The sequence below is a fragment of the Notolepis coatsorum genome (assembly GCF_963971535.1).
Source record: "Notolepis coatsorum genome assembly, chromosome: 6".
Lineage (NCBI taxonomy): Eukaryota > Metazoa > Chordata > Actinopteri > Aulopiformes > Paralepididae > Notolepis > Notolepis coatsorum.
In genome coordinates, this window is record NC_140170.1 from 159,212,340 (window position 1) to 159,229,682 (window position 17,343).

Below are 17,343 nucleotides of genomic sequence, written 5' to 3' on the forward strand. Positions count from 1 at the left end.
TAATGAGTGTATGCCTTGCTTTTCCCATATAGGGAATCTTATAGGTCGTTTTCCAATTAAGAGAGCATTGTTATTGAATAAGGGAGTATGGTTGTGCCATTCTTGTGGGTTAGGATTTTTTTTTTGTGATTCACGCCATATCCGGATCGCATGAGTAATTATGGGGCCAAATTTTCGTTCACAGTGCTTGATTGGTAGTTTAGTGTGTGCTATGTCCTTCAGTCTATGTGGGGCTACTATGTTTTCTTCTATTTTCCTCCAAGATGCTAATGCTTGGGAGTCAAACCATGTTGTCAATGGACTTAATGAGTACGCCTTAAAATATAGGAAAAAATCTGGAAATGCCATGCCACCATCTGCTTTATTTCTCTGTGCGGTGGATCTTTTTATACGTGGTGGTTTGTTATTCCAAATAAATTTGTATGTGGAGGAGTGTAATCTTTTCCAGTAACCCTCTGGAGGGGGTAACGGTAGCATTGAACAGAAGAAGTTGATTTTAGGTAGTACATCCATCTTAACTATTGATATCCGTGCTTGTACTGTGTTCTTAAGTTTTGCCCATCTATCAAGGTCGTCTTTGATTTTGTTTTGGATTTTTGTGTAGTTGTGCTTCACCGTTTGTCTTATGGTAGGGAATATTTCCACTCCCAAGCATCTGAAATGTTTTACCATCGGTATCTGTCCTGGGAGGGTTGTATCTTTTTTTGCAGGGGTGTTAAGTGGAAGGAAAGCCGACTTCGGCCAATTTATCTTAAATCCCGATAAATCACCAAAGTCCTCAATCAACTTGAGCAGATGAGGCAATGTGGTGTTGGGGTTTTTCATGAACAATATTACATCGTCCGCATATAAACAAATTTTTTGTTGTGTGCCCTTGATTACGATAGGTTCTATGGATTGGGATTGTCTTATATATTGTGCTAACGGCTCTAATGATAGATTGAACAGACCGGGACTAAGAGGGCAACCTTGTCTGGCTGAGCGCGATACCGGAAAGATATCGGAGATGATTGTGCCTGTTATAATCATGGCCGATGGGTCTTTGTATAATACTTTAATCATATCGATGAATCCTTTTCCTAACCCCATCCTTTCTAGCACTGCCCACAGATACGACCATTCCAGCCTGTCAAAGGCCTTCATAGCATCCAGGGACAGTATCGCCTTAGGTATGGTATCCTCTTTGTCGGCATCAAGTACGTGCAGTATACGTCTTATGTTCTCAGTGATCAGGCGGCCTCCTATGAAGCCAGTTTGGTCCGGGTGAACTAAAGACGTCATATGCTTTTGTAATCTGATGGCTAATACCTTAGAGTACAGTTTGATATCTGTTCCGAGGAGGCTTACAGGTCTATAACTACCGCACTCGTTGGGGTCTTTGTCTTTTTTAAGGAGGACTGTTATGAGTGCAATATTGTCGGTTTTATGGAAGTTCCCCTCTTTGACTGAGTATAAGATCATATTTAGTAATAATGGGCCAATTATGTCCCAACAAGAAAGGTACATTTCTGATGGGAAACCGTCTCTTCCTGGAGCCTTACCACTTTTCATTGCGGTTATGGCCATCTTGAGTTCCTCTAGTGTGATCGGTATTTCTAACTGTTTAGCGTCATCCTCTGAAAGTTTAGGGAGAATAATTTGATTAAGAAATGTGTCCATTTTGTTTTGATCGAAGGTCATTTCTGATTTATATAAATCGGAGTAGAATACTTTGAATGTATCGTTTATTTTTACCGGATCTGTTACAAGTACTTGTTGTGCTCTAATGGTAGTTATATCTGCAAATGTTGCATTAATTCTTAATCGCATGGCTAATAGGTGGCTGGGTTTGGAACCATGAGAGTACTGCTGTTGTCTTGTGCTGCGTATTTGTATTTCCGATTGTTGTCTGTATATGTCATTGATCTCTATTTTTAGTACGTTAACTTGATTTTCTAGTCGAGTTGAGTTGTTGTATTTCAGAGAATTAAATAACGTTGAGTAAAGCGTTTCCAGCTCATCCAGTTTTGTGTTTTGATTCTTGCGCATTTTGGAGGAAAAGCTATCCGTGAAGTCTTTGATCATTCCCTTTACCGACATCCATATTATTCTGGGGTCTTGCACCGAGTTTACATTCTCCCGTTGGAATACTATAAGAGCTTCTTTGAGTTGTGTAATGAATTCCTTGTTGTTAAGCAGCAACGAGTTAAATCGCCATCTTGGGGCTCGGGAGGATAGTATACCAAATGTACCTTTAAGGAGTAAATAACAGTGATCTGATAGTGCGTTGGGTATCATTTCCACTTCATAATTATCAAATAGTTTCTGTGATGCAAAGACATAATCTATTCTGGATAGTGTCTTATGTCTCGCAGATCGACAAGAGTACTTTCGGGTCGTGGGGTTAAGTAACCGCCATAAGTCCTTTACACCTGTAATCTTTGACCAATCCTTTAATGCCTTCGATGAATTCTTTTGTTCGCTGGAAAAGGCGAGGTAAGATTTGTCTATCCTTGGGTTCCAGATGGCATTAAAATCCGCTCCTATTATAAATGAGTAATCGGGAATGTCTAACATTGCATTGGTTAGTGTAGTGAAGAAATCTTCTTCGTACAAATTTGGGGCGTATACCGCTATCAACGCTATTTTCCTGTTCTTATGTTCAATCTTAGCTATAGTTATCCGACCTTCTACATCAGACCATACTCCCTTTAGTACAATATTCAACTTACGTTTAACGACTATTGCTACACCCCGAGTTCTCGTACCAATAGAGGAGTGACTGATATTATGGTATATGTTGTCCGCTAATTTACCTATGTCTTTCCCTAGAATGTGTGTTTCGCTTAGCAGAGCAATGTCCACATGTTCTTTTTTCATCAGTGTGAGCACGCTTTTGCGTTTAAGTTGGTTATTTATTCCCCCGGTGTTCCATATCATTATATTCAAACTAGCCATAGTCTATACATGTTGCATTGTAATTTTTGGTAATGCTTCTAGAGTGCGAGGCAATACTAGATATACATCCCACTAGTGAGGTCCCGTTGAGAGCCGAGCTTAAAAACATACATATATACAAATAAAAATCCCCTACCCTTCCCTCCCACCGAGAGTCGTACAGGATTGTGTTCCATGAACACAACCTTTGCGTATGACTCTCTCCCTTGCACCACCGGATATCCCAGAATGATCCAATTATCCTTAACATTCCTATGTATACCATAGGATCTAACACTCTAAATTCTACCATAAGTAGAATGTCGACTGTGGCTTGGCCACTTACCCGTAAAAAATAAATAAATAAAAATTTAAATGAGATAAACTAAAAATAAAGACCAAAAATAAGCTTCAATTGTCATGCCTTAATCACTTACATTTTATATGAACTTGTAATTTATAGTAATTTATAGTAACCCATGAATAATATGAAGGTATTGAACTGAAGAGAGAGCCTCAATAAATCAGAGAGAGCGGATGAAAAAGAAAGAAAAAAAAAAAAAAAACAAGTAAAAGGAAGAGAACATTAACTTAGATCTTAAAAGAGCATTGCTATGCTTAATCATCTAAAGTATTAATTGGAGAAGTAGTGAAATTATTTCCCATTAATAAAAAAACAATTTTTAAATACGTATATGCAGCATTTCCCCCGACCGGGGTGGGCGATGATCGTTGTGTAGAGTGATCTTTCAGCCGGCCGGCTATGATGGCTCTGTGGTTTGCCTCTAGATAGCTGTTGATTATTCCCCCGAGGGGCTTCTGGTAGAATGAATGACCACGTATTGCTGATATTCCAGAATGTTCCATATATCAAAGAATGCTTCGATGTTCTAGATTATTCCAATATGTCATTTTTACATTGTCTGAATGTTCCAGTATGTTCTGGAGTGTTCCAATCTTAAATCCAATATGTCCGCAATAATATACACGTCGGGGAAAGTATTCAAAAACTCTGAGCACGTAGGTCTCTCTGTCCCAAATCCTTGATTATTAAAGGTTGTACTATATGGTGACCTTGCATAACTGAGATTTAAAAGGCCATTTATACATTAATCTGCTCCTGTTCAGACAGGAATTTGGCTGCCTCTTCAGGCGATTTGAGGAGAAATTTTGCTCCTTGTTTGTCGACGGCGCGAAGTATTGCAGGGTATATTAGTAGGGGTCTGTATTTCCCCAGGTATAGTTGAGACATCACCGTCTTGAACTTGGCACGCAGTTCCACTACCTCACGACAATGATCTTCAAAGCAGTGTATTGGTACCTCCATGTGTTTCAGATTGCCTTTCATCCTGCGAATTCCACGCATAATCATTTCTTTTATTCTGACTTGGCGCAGTACAACTAATATCACTCTGGGCTTAGCGTTGCTGTCACTGGAGCGGGGTCCCAATCTGAAGCTCTCATCCACCTCCGGTATTTTAGGAAGGATTCCTGTTCCCAAGATTTTCTGTAATTCTGTGGCAAACTCTTCAGGGTTTTCACATTTCACTGATTCGTCCAGACCGACAATGCGAATATTCAGCCTGCGTTTTTGATATTCCATCTCGAATATTTTGGCTTTCTGTTCTTTATTGATTCGCGTGAGCTCCTCCGTTATTCCGCTGAGCTCCGTCTTGATTTCATTGTAGTTCCCCTTCATCTCGGCAGTTAGGTTAACTGTGTTAGCGTCTACTTCTTTGTAGATGTGAGTGAATTTGATTTCGTGGGCTTCCACTACTTTCTCCAGAGCCTCGGTGCGTTTATTCTGTGCTTCGGCGTCCGCTCTCAGCGCATCGATTTTGCCTTCAATAGATTCTTTAATAGCATCTACTTTTTGGGTTATTATCTTCTGTGATTCTGTGATCATTTCCTCCATTCTCTTCTCCATTGTCTTCCCCATTTCTTCCATTTTCCGGATGATATGTTCGGTGTCTGCGGAGGTCTTTGATGGGGTTGAACTTGAAGCGGCCTCTGTCGAGTCAATACTTTCTGCTGCCCGCTGTACGTATCCTGGGTTACGTAGCGGGATCTCTTCGACTAGTTTTTGGTCTTTCCCTAGGTTTTTCCTTGATGGCATCTCGATTCTTTTGGTCAATATAGTTAGTTGATAGTCTCAGTTGATATATGCGTCAAGTTTTAAACGCATTAATGGTATATAATTATGATTTTAAAACGAAAAAAAAAATAACGGGTGAGCAGCTGTGTCACATGCGACCTACTCCATTCCACAGCTAAACCGGAAGTCTCTATTGTCTTTTATTATGAATACTAAAACTTGAGATTATGAGATTTGAAAACACCACAGCTGAAAACGTAAAAACAGACTTATATGGTTATTTGTTGTCGTACTTCAATTCGTCAAAGAGTCTACGATTCCTTGTTTCTTTCTCAAGTCATCCGAGAAGTAAATCAAAAGAGAGTGAACAGACCAGGGTTCCCACAGACATTGCAAAATTAAATTCAAGGACTTTCAAGTACTTTTGCAAGCACAATTTGTCATTTTAAAAGGGCATTTAAATACAATTCACTTTTAAATGCTGTTTTATAGAAAGAAAATCAGATCCAATATGTATGGCTTAAACAATTAGTTACTTTAAATAAAATTAAATAAAAAGATTTATATTTCTTGATTCAGAACATTTTATCATGGATGAACAAAACTTTCAATGCCAATGGTTGATTTGAATTTCAAGGACTTCTTAAGCACCTTGTTAAGAAATGGGCTGTTTAAGGAATTCCAGGCCTAGACTTACTTTGGTAAAAAATCAAGCACTTCAAGGACCTTGTGTGAACCCCGACAGACGTAAGGGATATTTGAGGTGAAAATATGACGGAGAATGAGTTAACATTTTCCTGTGTTTCACAGTGGCAAAATAAACATGTCAACGGCACCCTGTAAGAGGCAAAAGGTCAGAGAGTATTGGAATAGCCACTCACAGTGCTGAAGTGATGGGACATCACAATGTCCACAAGGTTACTGGTCCATCCAGACAGCTACATGCACAGACAGGAAAAAGGTTATTGCAGTATACTGTACAACATGCGAGGAGTATATGGGGCATTCTACCGAATTAGTTCAAAGTGCAGTCCCACAACAAGAAAAACTATTTAACAAAACAAGTATTCAGACATAGATATTTACTAAGAATATGTTATGATCTATTTAAACCCAATGCATTAAATTATATTGTGATGAGCTAAATATATACAAAATCATCATTTATAGGGTAGTTTCTATTGGAAAGTAGCTGTCCCAAACCCTGATATGTAAATTTTAATATTATGTAAATAACACTTACATTTTTTTTTAGATTTAGTTCAATGGTGTAATTTCTATGATCTTCATGATTAAGATTAAACAGAAGTTGAACGATTTTGGGGTTTCATGTGGAATATTATATTTTTATGTGTGTACACCTCTTCAAAGATGTGTATGCTAGCCATGTGCTTGCTAGCATTCTTTAGTTATGCTCAAAGTTAGCCAGAATTGTCACTACCTAAACATATGGTAACGTTTCGTAGTGATGTGATCATTTCGGTAGTGACAAAATGGAATGATAAGTAGTTAAATCATTTTGAAATAAATGTGTTCCAAAGTCAGAAAATCAGTGTGTAACTTTAAGAATGGAACAATAAGGTACACTTTTGGGGGTTTTATGCTAAATATTATGTTTGAACTTTTTATGTATTATGCAGTCACTACGGAAACACTGGGTGTTTTGTAAAAAAATTAAGTATATTGAGTTATACTTAAACAAAAATGTTATGATACTGATTGGTTAAATGTACGTTCAATTTCATCAATCATTAACTCTGAAATCAATATGATCAGTGTTATGCATTTTACAGAGAAAGATTGCTTTTAGATTTTGATCTAATTGTATCAAATATGCAAAGCTTATGTATGTACAGTATTATATGGTTTTATTGTGGTAATTATTTAAAATGACATTTCTGAATTCCCTAGTTGAAGACATTCACATTTAGTACATTCCCTCAATGAAGACATTCACATTTAGTAAATTCCCTAGTTGAAGACATTCACATTTAGTAAATTCCCTCAATGAAGACGTTCACATTTTCTAAATATCAAATCAAATCGACAACGAACATTAATCACTCGTCACGGCTGGTGTCGTTTCTACGAACCTTGGACAAACCCCAGTCGATCCAGCCCTCGGCGCAGGGGTCCACGTTGATCAGAACCAGACCCTCCACCAGAGTGGGGTTGTTCAGCTGTGGCAAGGACAGGAGAGGTCAGCCTCACAGACACAAGGGGACATGGGCATATAGAGGTCCCACGGGACGTTTGGACAACAAAACAGGTTATTCAATTCATATAATGTACGTCTACAAACGGGTCTTCACGTGCGACTAACGCAAACATTTTAAAATCCTTTTATGATATGCCATCTCATCTTTGCCATCTCAAAAAAGAGACGCTTCTTTACAAACATTCTTTGTCTGTAATCATAAAAAGGCACAAACATACTTCACACGTTGAAGCAGGCGCTGACTCCCTGTGTGCCGCCAGCAAAGGTCTAGCCGTCTGTAGCCATTGTGTCATAATCCTTGCGCTTTACCCCTCGCGCTTTCGCGGTGACACAATGGCTACAGACGACGGGAACGAACTGTGGACAATTCTGACATGTGTAAGATGACTGCATTGCTAGAAATCCTTTTAGAGGCATACGGACGCGCCCGCGCATCCGATACAGACATTTTGGCTGCAATCACATCATTACGCCCACGCACACTACTAGCGCTGGAAGCAACGAACAGTGCCCCTGTTTCTACATTAATGTATGCGACTACAATTATTTTTATGGTATCAACATAACACCAACAAACATTAAAGATGAACAATGAAAATATTTTTAAATAACGTCAACGTGGTTCCACCAGTAAGCCAATGCTTTAATATCGTTTGTGCTCTAAAATACGGTAAAACAGAATGTCTGTCCCTTCAGGTTAGCCAGAAAAGGGAGAAAAGGCGGAATTAAGCTTTTAAACAACATGGGGATCGTGTTTGCACCGCCTGAAGACAGGGGGGGGGGGGGGGGACGTCTGCGGGGAAATCCAAACTCCATCTCACTCGCTGCTGGGTAGGAAGCAGCCGTGGGAGTCGCTTTGAAACTACATGCAAATGCGACGCAGCAACAGCTGCTACCGCTCTATCGACTGTAAACAACATTCTGTTCCGGAAGCCGTTAAGTGATTGCATTTCAAAATCTATTTTTCACAAGATTAGGACCCCCCAAAGAGCGGCCCAATGCCGATTACCTAATCTCCCCGCCCCCCGCCCCCCCCCCCCCCCACCCCACCCTCATCTCCACTCTTCATCAATCTTTCAGTGTTCCTCCTCTTCTGGCTCGTTCTACCCTTATCATATGCACAGACCGTGCCTATTTTAGCTCCGCTTGTGTGTGAAGTGGAAGAAACAAGGAAAAAGGAGGATGAAAATAGAGAGCGAGAGAGAGAGAGAGAGAGGATGAAAGAGCAAGCTAGAAAGAGGTGGTGAATGACAGAGTAGACTGTCTGACAGATAAACCAAAAGAAAAATACATTCATGTTCAGTCTAATGTGCCGTGTGCAGCTGGGAGAAACTTTGATTATAGGCCGCCGCCATACAGAAGAACAAGAGACGGGTGTGGGGTATTATAGAAAGAGGAACGGGGAACCATTTGACCATATTCACATGGTGGCCATTTTGTTCTTATGTCATGCTCAGGTTGGGTTCAATTTCAGATCTACATAGTTCATCAAGAAATTTGAAAACCTGATGAAGGTCCTTGTACCAAAACACTGTCTGGTGCTAATGAAGATCTCAATGTGGTTTTCCCAATAAAGAATTTCAATATATATAAGATGTTACAGCTGTTCCCAATTAAGATGTTGCAACTGTTCCCAATTAAGATTTTGTAACCGTTCAGATTGATTGAAAATGTTATTAACAGATTGCAGAATGGGTACAATACAGTACAGCTCAATACACACAATTGTTAAGGGGATGCAGACCAGAGAAAGACTTTTGTCTTGTTTACATCAGGGTCCCCCATTTTCAATTCATCATAACATATATGACATACATGACATACAGATAGACAGTACTGCTACATCTATAAATTTATGACATACAAAATTTACAAATACAGTACTGTTTGTGATACAAAAAGCGTCTAAAAAAGAGAGTATACATTTGACGTAGAAACTGTACATTGGAGGAGGTTGGGTAGGTGGGGGGGGGGGGGGGGGGGGGGGAACTGTACTTTGGAGGTGGTTGGTTGGTTGGGTGGGTGGGGTGGGGTTGGGTTATGACATTTACAGGGGCCAGTTTCGAATTGCAGTCTCCCGTAGGTGCTCTTTGAGTGGTTTTGAAAGTGGGTAGTGATTCACATTCATTCGATGTTATAACAGTTCCCAATGAAGATTTTGTAAACTTTCCCAGTATCAATGTTATAACTGTTCCCAGTAAATATATTATAACTGCAAGTTATACTGTTCCCAATGAAGATTTTGTAACTGTTCCCAGTAAAGATATTATAACTGCAAGAGAATAAGACTGTGTGGTGGGAGCTCTTTGTTTTTATGCACCAGTCACCTTGTAATCAGAGCTACAACAGCTCTACAGCTTGAAGGTCTACAGTTCATTCAAATCTATGACACGTTTCATCTACTGCTGTTTCACTCTGTATTATACTGTCATGTCTGTCTCACTCTCTGTATTATCATGTCATGTCCGTCTCACTCTCTGTATTATCCCGTCATGTCTGTCTCACTCTCTGTATTATCCTGTCATGTCTGTCTCACTCTCTGTATTATCATGTCATGTCCCTCTCACTCTCTGTATTATCATGTCATGTCCGTCTCACTCTCTGTATTATCCCGTCATGTCTGTCTCACTCTCTGTATTATCCTGTCATGTCTGTCTCACTCTCTGTATTATCCCGTCATGTCTGTCTCACTCTCTGTATTATCCTGTCATGTCCGTCTCACTCTCTGTATTATCCCGTCATGTCTGTCTCACTCTCTGTATTACCCTGTCATGTCCGTCTCACTCTCTGTATTATCCTGTCATGTCTGTCTCACTCTCTGTATTATCCCGTCATGTCTGTCTCACTCTCTGTATTATCCCGTCATGTCCGTCTCACTCTCTGTATTATCATGTCATGTTCGTCTCACTCTCTGTATTATCCCGTCATGTCCGTCTCACTCTCTGTATTATCCCGTCATGTCTGTCTCACTCTCTGTATTATCCCGTCATGCATGTCTCACTCTCTGTATTATCCTGTCATGTCCGTCTCACTCTCTGTATTATCCTGTCATGTCCGTCTCACTCTCTGTATTATCCTGTCATGTCTGTCTCACTCTCGGTATTATCCCGTCATGTCCGTCTCACTCTCTGTATTATCATGTCATGTCCGTCTCACTCTCTGTATTATCCCATCATGTCCGTCTCACTCTCTGTATTATCCTGTCATGTCTGCCTCACTCTCTGTATTATCCCGTCATGTCTGTCTCACTCTCTGTATTATCATGTCATGTCCGTCTCACTCTCTGTATTACCCCGTCATGTCTGTCTCACTCTCTGTATTATCCCGTCATGTCCGTCTCACTCTCTGTATTATCCCATCATGTCCGTCTCACTCTCTGTATTATCCTGTCATGTCTGCCTCACTCTCTGTATTATCCCGTCATGTCTGTCTCACTCTCTGTATTATCCTGTCATGTCCGTCTCACTCTCTGTATTACCCCGTCATGTCTGTCTCACTCTCTGTATTATCCCGTCATGTCCGTCTCACTCTCTGTATTATCCCGTCATGTCTGTCTCACTCTCTGTATTATCCTGGCATGTCTGTCTCACTCTCTGTATTATCCCGTCATGTCTGTCTCACTCTCTGTATTATCCCGTCATGTCTGTCTCACTCTCTGTATTACCCCGTCATGTCCGTCTCACTCTCTGTATTATCCCGTCATGTCCGTCTCACTCTCTGTATGATCATGTCATGTCTGTCTCACTCTCTGTATTATCCTGTCAGGTCCGTCTCACTCTCTGTATTATCCTGTCATGTCTGTCTCACTCTCTGTATTATCCCGTCATGTCTGTCTCACTCTCTGTATTATCCTGTCATGTCTGTCTCACTCTCTGTATTACCCCGTCATGTCTGTCTCACTCTCTGTATTATCCTGTCATGTCTGTCTCACTCTCTGTATTATCCTGTCATGTCTGTCTCACTCTCTGTATTATCCCGTCATGTCTGTCTCACTCTCTGTATTATCCCGTCATGTCTGTCTCACTCTCTGTATTATCCTGTCATGTCTGTCTCACTCTCTGTATTATCCTGTCATGTCTGTCTCACTCTCTGTATTATCCTGTCATGTCTGTCTCACTCTCTGTATTATCCTGTCATGTCTGCCTCACTGGAGTGAATGTTGACTTACTGCAAACCGGGTGAGGATGTAGGCTCCTGCTCCCACGCCGATGCCGATCATACTGGTGACCCTGTGGGTGAAGCGCCGGTTATCACATGATCAGAGAGAACCATGTTTATGTAGATTATTATTGATCATTGCCAATGGGGAGGGGGGGGGGTTGTTACTCACTTCAGCTGAGTCATGACTGAGGGCAGCATTTCAGCCAGTTCATCCATGGTGGGATACTGGTAGCTGGAGATGGACAGAATACATTTCAGTTCACCAGTTCACTTTCAATCCAAAATGTACAAAAATTGTCTGTTTATTTGCAGACGATAAGAGCCTTTCATTCGCAGTTATTTATGAACAGCGTACATATAGGACAACCTTCTTGCCACAATTGTATATTAAAATAATGAAGAAAATCCACTTCCTGGAATTGAAATTGAATGATTCTTCTCTCTTCTCTAATAAATATAATTTTATAAATAAATATAAAATATTATTCGCAGTGGCTTGATCAGGGCGCAATGATGATTTGAGGAGTAGGGTACATAAGCATGGCCACAGATCAACGTTTTTGATCGACCCGACGTGAGACCTACCCGCTGGGGAAGGGGGGGGCGCCCTCCTGCTGGCCGGGTGCGTCCACGTGGACCACGGCGAAGTGCTGCGTGATCTCCTGCATGTCCTCGTAGTTGAAGAGGGTGTTGAAGCAGGACTTGTCTGAACAAACAAACAGGACAGAGCACCGTCAACACCTCATCTAAACTCCAAGATACAATACGCCAATAAGACAACTTAAAGGTCGAACGGCAACCTCAAAACAAACCGTGCACTGTGTTTACGTCATTCGTTTTTGTCCGCTAATCTCCAACAAAAAGGGATACCATGACATTTTCTATTTTTATTTCAGTCAAACCAGTTTTCTTCCCTAGTCATAATGGGTTAAGAGTTTCTGCAATGACATAGTTAACAGTGAAAAAGCTTGTCAATATCCTTAGAACTCCTCCAGTAAACAGGCACTGCTAGTTGCATGCTAGCAAATCAGGCTTTGTAGGGCAGCTGAGCAACACAGAATAGGTCTGGGCTATTAATAGAGTTTCAATTTCTATTATGATTTTGGCTTCCCACGATCATGAAAACAAAATAATCAAGATAAATCGATTCTTATGCCACATGGCTCTCATTTTGTCTTGTGTTGTAAACACAGCACACCCTTCCTTCACAGCGGTGTCTTTGGTCAAGAAGTAAAACAAATTTGTCATCGTCACTGTCCATATTAATTATCGTTATCAAATCAATGAATAATGGGGGCGACAGTGGCTCGGGATGTAGAGCAGTCGTCTGGTAATGCAGAGATTCTCAGTTCAATTCCCGCTCCTCCCGGGCAGTGTGTCCAAGTGTCCTTGAGCAAGACACTTAACCCCTAACTGCTCCCGATGAGCTGGCTGGCACCTTGCATGGTTGCCTCCGCTGTCGGTGTGCGAATGGGTGAATGTGAGGAACAAAATTGTAAAGCACTTTGGAAGAAAGCTGCTATTTACAGTGCATCCGGAAAGTATTCATACCCCTTCACCTTTTCCACATTTTGTTATGTTACAGCCTTATTCCAAAATGGATTAAATATTTTCCCCCCATCAAAATTCTACACACAATACCCAATAATGACAAAGTGAAAAAGGTTTTTTAGAATTTTTTGCAAATGTATAAAAAAATGTTAAAGTATAAACAGATAAGTACATAAGTATTCACACCCTTTACGCAATACTTTGTTGAAGCACCTTTGGCAGCAATTACAGCCTCAAGTCTTATGGAGTATGATGCTACAAGTTTGGCACACCTATTTTTGGGCAGTTTCTCCCATTCTTCTTTGCAGATTGTCTGAAGCTCCATCAGATTGGATGGGGAGCGTCGGTGCACAGCCATTTTCAGATCTTTCCAGAGATGTGCAATCGGGTTCAAGTCTGGGCTCTGGCTGGGACACTCGAGGACATTCACAGACGTGTCCTGAAGCCACTCCTTTGTTATCCTGGCTGTGTGCTTAGAGTCATTGTCCTGTTAGAAGGTGAACCATCGCCCCAGTCTGAGGTCCAGAGCACTCTGGAAGAGGTTTTCATCAAGGATCTCTCTGTACATTGCTGCATTCATCTTTCCCTTGATCCTGACTAGTCTCCCAGTTCCTGCCACTGAAAAACATCCCCACAGCATGATGCTGCCACCACCATGCTTCACTGTAGGGATGGTATTGACCAGGTGATAAGCGGTGCCTGATTTCCTCCAAACATGGCGCTTGGCATTCGGGCCAAAGTGTTAAATCTTGGTTTCATCAGACCAGACAATTTTGTTTCTCATGGTCTGAGAGTCCTTTAGGTGCCTTTTGGCAAACTCCATGCAGGCTGTCGTGTGCCTTTTACTGAGGAGTGGCTTCCGTCTGGCCACTCTACCATAAAGGCCTGAGGTGGAGTGCTGCAGAGATGGTTGTCCTTCTGGAAGGTTCTCCCATCTCCACAGAGGAACACTGGAGCTCTGTCAGAGTGACCATCGGGTTCTTGGTCACCTCCCTGACCAAGGCCCTTCTTCCCCGATGGCTCAGTTTGGCCGGGCGGCCAGCTCTAGGAAGAGTCCTCGTGGTTCCAAACTTCTTCCATTTGCGAATTATGGAGACGACTGCGCTCGTTGGCACCTTCAATGCTGCAGCCATTTTTTTTTACCCTTCCCCAGATCTGTGCCTCGATACAATCCTGTCTCGGAGGTCTACAGACAATTCCTTGGACTTCATGGCTTTGTTTGTGCTCAGACATGCACTGTCAACTGTGGGACTTTATATAGACGGGTTGTGTGCCTTTACAAATCATGCCCAATCAATTGAATTTACCACAGGTGGACTCCAATCACGTTGTAGAAACATCAAGGATGATCAGAGGAAACAGGATGGAGCTGAGCTCAATTTTGAGTGTCATAGCAAAGGGTGTGAATACTTATGTACATGTGATATTACCAACATTTTTATTTTTAATACATTTGCAAAAAATTCTAAAAATCTTTTTTCATTTTGTCATTATGGGGTATTGTGTGTAGAAGTTTGAGGAAAAAGATTTATTTAATCCATTTTGGAATAAGGCTGTAACATAACAAAATGTGGAAAAAGTGAAGGGGTATGAATACTTTCCGGATGCACTGTAAATGCACCATTTAATTGTGTTTAATAATCATGATTTCAATATCAAAATAATGTAACCGAGTGGATTTGAACCTGGGACCATACAGTAGGATCCACAGGCGGTGGCACTAACAGCTGAGCTAAAGGGTCAGACCTGTTAGTAGGTGCTGGTTGAATGCGACCGACTCCTTAGTAGTTTGCAAAGTTTTGAGAAAAGTCGGTACAAAAATCATAATTTCCAGGAGGGACTGCTTAGAGTGAGGCTAACATGATCATGTCAAGACTGAAGGTAAAAGTGAACGTTGACAGGTGCATGTTAGGAGTGTTGATGAAAGTGAACGTTGACAGGTGCATGTTGGGAGTGTTGATCAAAGTGAACGTTGACAGGTGCATGTTAGGAGTGTTGATGAGAGTGAACGTTCACAGGTGCATGTTAGGAGTGTTGATGAGAGTGAACGTTCACAGGTGCATGTTAGGAGTGTTGATGAGTGAACGTTCACAGGTGCATGTTAGGAGTGTTGATGAGAGTGAACGTTCACAGGTGCATGTTAGGAGTGTTGATGAGAGTGAACGTTGACAGGTGCATGTTAGGAGTGTTGATCAAAGTGAACGTTGACAGGTGCATGTTGGGAGTGTTGATCAAAGTGAACGTTGACAGGTACATGTTGGGAGTGTTGATCAAAGTGACCGTTGACAGGTGCATGTTGGGAGTGTTGATGAGAGTGAACGCTGACAGGTGCATGTTGGGAGTGTTGATCAAAGTGAACGCTGACAGGTGCATGTTGGGAGTGTGGATGACTCACGGTTGAGGCCGATGTCATGATAGGTCAGGATGACGGGTCGGTTGCCCTTGGGAACGCCCCTCATGGTCACATGGAGAACGCCATGGGGAGTCTCGATGTCATGCTCCTGCAGCCAATCACAGAAGAGGGTCCACAGGTCAACAAGGTGATAAACCAATCACAAGTATGGTTTAATTTCTGTCACAACTGGATACGAGTTTTGACAACTGCTCTCATGACTACTACTAGCTACTACTCCTGTGAAAATTCTCAGGCATTTAAATATGTATAATTATTCAAACTACCGGTTAACTAAACATCTTAGTCATTAGTAGCACCAAAACATTAACACATTTAATGATACAGTACAATATATATATATATATATTAGGGCTGTCAAAGTTAATGCTTTAACTTGAGATTCATTAAAATTATTTAAAGCATTAAAATAAATTAATCTAGAGTAATCTATGGAGTGAAACATCTTCAACGTTCTGAACTTTCAGCAGTATATTAGCTTGTTCATTTTTTGCATTGACTCATGCACCTTTTTGAAAAACATCCGACATGAAGATGGAACATATTTTTGTTGTTAATATGATTTATATTACTGGTAGTTCATACAAGACATTATCGTCCTCTAAGCCAATCTACGGTAATAGGCCTGGGTTGTTTTTATTTCTGTTAGCGCCGCGGATATAAGAAAGAGGTCTAGCTGAGTCAATGTTGATGGTTTTGTTGAAGATTTGTATTTCACAGGAGAGAAACTGTATTCAAAGAAAGCTATTAAAATAGTCTTTGAATCTAAATATACTTTCTTTGTGTTGATTTGACATTAATTCCATGATTTTACTCAAGTAAATATCTGTTACAAGCTTCAGTCTTAAGTAGAAAAATGCTATTTTTAATCTAGATTAATTACAGAAAATTGTGAGATTAATAGTATTTATTTTTTTAAATCTATTGACAGCACTAATATAATATATATATATATATATATATTTAATATGTCAAGCAGTAAACACTGGGTTTTGGAATGAAAGCTTTGAGTTTACAAGCCTTTACAAATAGACATAGCAAAGACTACTCCTTTATGCAACAGACTGTGGATAACCATTCATATGTTACTTAGAATACAACACTCATCAGATACAGGCCTGTGGATAACCATTCATATGTTAGAATACAACAGACAGGCCTGTGGATAACCATTCATCTGTTAGAATACAACACTCATCAGATATAGGGAGAGGCAAATGCCATAAGATTGAGCATATTCACATGGCGGCCAATTTGCTCTTATGTCACGCTCAAGGTTGGGTTCCTTTCTACCCCGTTTCCACCTTGGGTGGAAGCTTAGCACAAATGAATGAAAGCAGATACGAACCATTAGCCTAGTTTATTAAAACTAGGTGTTTCTCCTCCCCCCCCCCCCAACAGCTAGGCTAGTGGTCGGTATCTGCTTCCATTCATTTGTGCTAAGCTAGGCTAGCTTGCAGCCAGATAGCATTCTACTGGACACAGAGGGGAAATTGGCATCAGTCTTCTGGTCAGACTCTGGAGAAGACGATGAGCACATTACCCATAATGTTGGCGTGTTCCTTGAAGGAAGTGCAATTTACCTCAAAATATACACAAACTCTTTAGTTATTGAAATACAGATTCCTGTACTTGGGGTTATTTCCTTAAATAACTAATTTAGGGTAGAGATTCTGCACCCCTGGTCTCGTCCACAGTGCCTCTGCGGTTCAGGACAGACAAAGGCCTGAATGGGGAGTCTGGGGAATGTCGAGTCTTTTCATCGGACGGCGCCCATGAACCCAGCGCTCTCTCTCTCCCCCTAAGTATGACTGCGCAAAAATCCCTGAGTCATGGACCCCTTCTGAATGCAGATCCCTTCAACCCCCCCCCCCCCCCCCCCCCCGCCCCAAAAGGAACCGTGCCTTCAGTCTCCCTCTTTAAAATAGCCGTTCTCTGTGTAGCTCCAAATCACAAGCCACGGGTATTTGTATCAAACGAAACCGGTCG

General features: G+C 41.1%; 1 protein-coding gene across 1 annotated transcript in view; it reads right to left on the reverse strand.

The window, feature by feature from the left end:
* Positions 1-17,343, reverse strand: part of ndrg3a (ndrg family member 3a) — a 136,981-nt gene that overhangs the window by 14,598 nt on the left and 105,040 nt on the right. The window contains exons 4-9 of the mRNA XM_084316478.1: positions 15,337-15,442; positions 11,976-12,096; positions 11,560-11,622; positions 11,398-11,458; positions 7,105-7,191; positions 5,893-5,949 (exon numbers count right to left, since the gene is read on the reverse strand). Coding sequence (XP_084172604.1) covers positions 5,893-5,949; positions 7,105-7,191; positions 11,398-11,458; positions 11,560-11,622; positions 11,976-12,096; positions 15,337-15,442 — 495 coding nt within the window. The remainder of the gene's footprint in view (positions 1-5,892; positions 5,950-7,104; positions 7,192-11,397; positions 11,459-11,559; positions 11,623-11,975; positions 12,097-15,336; positions 15,443-17,343) is intronic.